We start from the raw sequence: 5,462 nt of genomic DNA on the forward strand, positions 1-5,462 counted from the left end.
GATAAAAACTATTTTTCTAATTCTAAACAAAAATAATTATAAGAAATTGAAGTAGATGATTTTTAAAAGCAAAAATATTAACAGGTTCTGTACAAATCTGAGAAAAATAACTGTTTTTGGATTCAAAGTAATAAAGAAAATTTAAATACATGACCTTTGAAATGAAAATTAAAATATCAAGAATGTTAATGAGGACGTGTCCGAAAAAGGCTTAAAAGACAACCATAATCAATCTCAAGTCATTTTGTTTGAATATTAGGCCCCGGGAGCATAATATATACACTTATCCTCTTTTATTAGTTTGGAGATGCTTGGCATATGAACTGCTTGGATCTGTAGCATTCAGTATCGTCCCACATAATAGACTCGGTACAGCCTGACCAGTACTGCACACAGAATTTGTTCATATTAAATATCCAGCCTCGGTTACTGGGCTCTCCTGGGCACCATGCCTAATGGTAATCAAAATGAAACACATCTCAATATTCGTTATGGAGTTCTAATATATATCCAAGATAAAGTTTAGTTACCTTTTAGGTATTTGTACATACAACGCAAAATCTTTCAAATAGACTTTCAGACGTTTCATATAGTGTTTAAATTCCAGATGGTATATGGAACGTCCGGCTGTTAGCAATATATCCAATTGATTTACTAAATTTGTATGACAAAGCACTTATTTTCTTAATCATTTAGAAACAAAGTAACGCAACACAAGTATTCATCTTTCAGCTAATGTAAGTTATACATTTCGAGCAAAAACATTCTACACTTTAAAACTTCCAGCCCTCCAAAGTTGAGCAAAAAAATTAAGTTTTTTTGAAGACTTAAAACATCGTATTGTTTCGAGGTGGCCCATTGAATGACATCTATATGTTCATCGAATTCACACCTATTTCGTACAAGCTTAGATATCAGTCTAACAAGATCATTGTCTATTTTTCATTGCGATAATTTATTCGGTAGTGATCGGGTCCTAAACGTGGCTAATTTCCATGTTGTTGACATGCAAAAATCCGTAAAAAAGGCCATTTGTTTGGACTGTTGCCATGGCAGCAATGATGTTTGATCGCAAAGAAAGCTATTTTGAGGGGTTGTGGACCAAGTTCTGTCACTGTGTAAAATATGAGCCAAATCGAATTTTTACCCTGAGCAGTTAGATATGTGTTCCTTACAGACATTTGCTCGTAAAATGTACAATTTATCCCTGGACCCTTTTTTTATTCCATAACGTAGATTGATTCATGCTTCTCTTACTCACACTTTGATTTCTTTTAGCAGAAAAAGAATATAACCATACCTGATAATTGCCTAAATCAGTCCCGTCCTCCCATTGCCAGCTCCTTGTATGCAGTCTTTTCATGCCGATCCAATGCTCTCGGTTTTCCCCGACCGTCTTGACGAGGTTTCTCAGAGCGACGTCCAAGTCTTCAGTTTTAGGCATGGCTAGGCTGGCTCCATCTTTCCTGCAGGCTTTCTTTGCGGCAGCGTAAGACATTTCCTCCAAGGAGAGCAGAATGCAGGTCCCGAAGACAAGTCTGTAACCGACTTTGCAGCTGCCATTTCGTTGGGGTTTGTCTGTTTAAACATACATGAAATATATCATCCCTGTGGGTGTTATGAAATACTTGAAAGTGTTTTCAAACGGTGCAAGAAAATCTATGAGATCAAATTGCTTGTCTTGTATGATACGACGAACACACCATCAAAATGCGTTAGAATCAATCAAAGGAGGGCATCATTGTAGATAGGTACTGGTATACAATCGCCGAGGGTATGTTACATTTTTGCACAGTGGTACTGTCGAGGTCAGCGAGTATTGCCAAGACAACTTCGAATTCAAAGAGTTAGACGCTTTTTTTTCTTTGCTGGATTTAAAAAAAAAATTAGTTTTGGATCTCCAGAGGATGTCATCCATAAAATTAATTTATAAGCCAGTGTGGCCTTAAACAAGAAAAACCAGACAACATCAAAAGGCCAACTACCCAGGCTAAAACAAGCGAGCCACAGCTGATGAGTCAATCAGGAATGTAATGGCCCCCTTTAAATGCAATGAAACCTTTACCCTGTATTCCCACGTTGTTCCCAAATATCTGCCAACAAATTACATCTAGACTATCACGAAGATATTCCTCGGCTAAATGACTAATTAGCCTTCAAACATACCTGTATTGTGACAGAACCTCCAAAGTCCAGTACTCCACCAACCAGTGGAATATCCGGCATAGATGATGGGTAGAGGGTCGGGGTCTTTCCACTGCATGAACGGCTCAGTTTCGCCACCCCTCCCGACAGCAATGGTTCCGTCTGAAGACCATGTGATCCAGAACTTTCTGTATTCTGTTGGGGAGTTGATGTCTGTTGGCAAAGACAGAAATAAGACAAGAAATGGGAGATGCCATACCACGTGCACTATTTTAAGTGTTTGTAGATATCTTTGCAAACAAACAAACAAACAAACAAACAAACAAACAAACAAACAAACAAACAAACAGCCCTATTCACCCATTGCATGCTCCATCTCAGGCACATACCCTCCTCGGGTTCCTAACTTTACCGAGGCATTGCCAGCGTGCATTTCCTGCAAACCTGCCAACGAAATTAGACGCAGGCCAGCTCAACCTTCGCATCCTGACAGTCCCCATTTACAACTCAGGGCGGAAACAAAGTTGGATGTATATATAAATGTTCTTTTTTTGTTTTCATTCCTATCCTTTATGAACTTAGAAAATTGTTACTGATAAGTATCCTGTCCAAATCCATTTGTATTGTCTCTGTGTTTGTCAGCGGGGCTAGCCCTTTGTAATAGCCATAGGCTAGTTGGGCAGCCCTGGCTGTGTGTCCTGAACAGCCAAACCAATAAATAAATAAATAAACAAAGTTGGACCTGTGACAGTGGGAAGAAACTTGCACACACACACCAACACAAACAAGCAATCAGACAAAAAACAACAACTCTTTCAAAACTGACCAGGTGTCGAGGCCGTAGCATGGTGGGTGCCTTGCTTGCTGCGGCGTATGACAGAATGTGTGTTACCCCAGCCACCGATGACGATTTCATACATGTTCGCCAGGTCATGCCTCTGGGATGACAACGCCACATGGACGTCATTGGTCGCTTTCACTTCAAACTCGAACCGGTCTCCTGTCAACCGCGGCAGATTCCAGCGGTACCGGTACTGGGTGTCCGTGCTGAAAGTGTCGCAAGCTGGTAGAAAATAAAGTTTTCTTTTGTCATTGCGCCAAAATTCAGTGACTCCTGCAGATACATGCTAGAACCCTTTAGCAAAGAAGACGTCATTAACATAAATATGATCCAGTAAGATTTACTGGATCATTACGCTTCAGGAAGAGGTAAGACTTTGGCTTGTTTTGTACATATTCTAGTTATTTTGTCGGTCTTTCCACTTTGTCAGGTTTTCTTGGTAAATTATTGTATATCCATGAAAACCTGACGTTACCAGTACAAGGGGTTTGAGCTGTAAGATGCTCTATAGTCTGACAATGCAGGAAAACCGCTTTGAAAAAAAAGAGGTGAAGACGTTTTGTGTCTTTCTTATCAGCCAGCCTGTCGAGTAAGGTCCCCTTTGATATAAGCAACATAGCTTTGTTTACCCTAACGTTTACATGGTTTTCTGCAGTTTTGAAAACAGCATGACCCCAGCTTGGTGATACCTTTTAAAATAGATCAAGTTCATGGCTTTATCCTATCCTAAAGTGAAAAGTATTGCTAAAGGCTGTTTCTTTCATTTCGGAATAAATTACTAACCAGCACATGTTGGTGGCTGTCCTCTCCATGTTCCATCACGCAGGCAGGTCAGTGAAGGGGCGCCGACAAGATTGTATCCTGGGTCACACGTGAAGTTGGTCACGTCTCCGTAAGAGTTGGAGCCACTCACGAAACCGTTGGTTGGACGGGGCAGAAATGGACACTGAACCGCTGTATGCAAAACGGGCCAAAGACATACCATGAGTAGAAATCAGTCAATTTACTTTGTCACAAATCATATACTTACAAGTTACATAGCTGGAATGTCTAGGAATTACCCATGCATATCGGTGAGCTCCCATTCCAAGTTCCGTCAGACAAACAGGTCAGTGAAGAGGCGCCGACAAGATTGTATCCTGGGTCACACGTGAAGTTGGTCACGTCTCCGTAAGAGTTGGAGCCTCTCACATAACCGTTGACGGGAGGTCGCAGTAATGGGCACCGTATAGCTGTATTCAAAACGGTCAATTGATTACTAAATAGCAAACATTCAAGATCATCATCATCATCATCGACTATGTTCTGCCTCTGCAGTCTTTGAGAGTGCTGTTGCTGTATCGAGTCTTTTTTTTCATCTTTTTCACTGCGTTTTACATCCTGCAAGCTTCCTTTGCTCCTGAAGTTTCTTTGCTGTTGTCAGATATTTAAAATACTAAGTAGTAATGGTTTATGACATTATTCTTAATGAAAAGCATAAGGAAACACGTCTCTTTATCCTGAGGAATCATTGCTGAGGTTATACTTTATGATGCATTTTATGAGGTTCCATTTCAAGTGCCTTCGGACAAGCAAAAAGGGGAGGAAAAGCGCCAACAATGTTGTATTTCTGTTGGTGCCATTGTTGAAGCCATTGATGGAATTCGCGATTACAAGGGGCACTGTACAACTGTGTTAAAAAGATTCTAAGTGAAATGGCCAGCAAAGAATGGTATATCGTTATCCACACCTGTATCAAAACATATAGTGAAAAAAATATCACTCATTGAATGTTTAACTTTCTTTCATAGCCAAGGAGCCGGACATACAAAATGAAAAAAAAAAATACTAAAATGTTATTTGTAAATCATAAAAAGAAAAACATGTTATCATCTGCCTGTCATTAGACAGACCTGTCTACAAATCCAGTGTTGATAAAGTGGCTCGTGTACTAGTTTTATCTCGGTCTATAGCCTTTCTGTTAGACATAGGCAAATTCTGTTAGACAAAGTCAAATCATTAAAATGCCAGTTATTACATGGGATACATATTTAATAAACGTTGGCTGACAGTGAAGCAGGCAAATTTTCTTCGATTTTTTGAAGGGTATTATGTGGCATTCTTAAAATATTTACAAGTATATTATGATAAACCACAAAACAGGACGATGCATTTCCACATACTATTTATTATTGACTTTTAAGATTAATATTATAAGCTTTTTAGTGAAATCAACCTACCTGTCATGTTGGTTTTCTTGACAAGACGTTGTTCCATAGCGATAGTCTGGTTTTGCTTGAGGGTCAATATCCCCACAGTTGTTGCAAGACGAGGTATGACCTAAAGAAGTTAGAAATAAATAAATAAACAAGATCGTCGGTTGTTTATCTCTCTTAAACTCCCCAAAGCTTTTTTCCATGGTTTATTCAAGCTGTATTGTGATAGTAGTAAATATCATATTTAAGATTTCACTTTGCACTAAAATGTATAAAACTTT

General features: G+C 39.2%; 1 protein-coding gene across 1 annotated transcript; it reads right to left on the reverse strand.

Annotated features, from left to right (window-relative positions):
• Positions 1-296: 296 nt before the first annotated feature.
• Positions 297-5,242, reverse strand: LOC118424886. The gene is made up of 7 exons (XM_035833692.1): positions 5,206-5,242; positions 4,093-4,218; positions 3,770-3,940; positions 2,972-3,208; positions 2,167-2,358; positions 1,301-1,578; positions 297-452 (listed from the first exon to the last, which is right to left on the reverse strand). The coding sequence occupies exons 1-7, from the start codon at positions 5,240-5,242 to the stop codon at positions 297-299; spliced, it is 1,197 nt and encodes a 398-aa protein (XP_035689585.1).
• Between the last annotated feature and the right edge of the window lie 220 nt (positions 5,243-5,462).

Source organism: Branchiostoma floridae, chromosome 10 (assembly GCF_000003815.2).
Source record: "Branchiostoma floridae strain S238N-H82 chromosome 10, Bfl_VNyyK, whole genome shotgun sequence".
NCBI classification, from domain to species: domain Eukaryota; kingdom Metazoa; phylum Chordata; class Leptocardii; order Amphioxiformes; family Branchiostomatidae; genus Branchiostoma; species Branchiostoma floridae.

Excerpts from the sequence above, each read along its gene's own strand:
- LOC118424886 (XM_035833692.1), bottom strand. The coding sequence starts at position 5,242 with ATGGAACAACGTCTTGTCAAGAAAACCAACATGACAG. Across the intron at positions 1,579-2,166 it reads GAGGTTCTGTCACAATACAG|ACAAACCCCAACGAAATGGC; the intron begins GTATGTTTGAAG and ends ATGTTTAAACAG. Across the intron at positions 453-1,300 it reads CTGATTTAGGCAATTATCAG|GCATGGTGCCCAGGAGAGCC; the intron begins GTATGGTTATAT and ends GATTACCATTAG.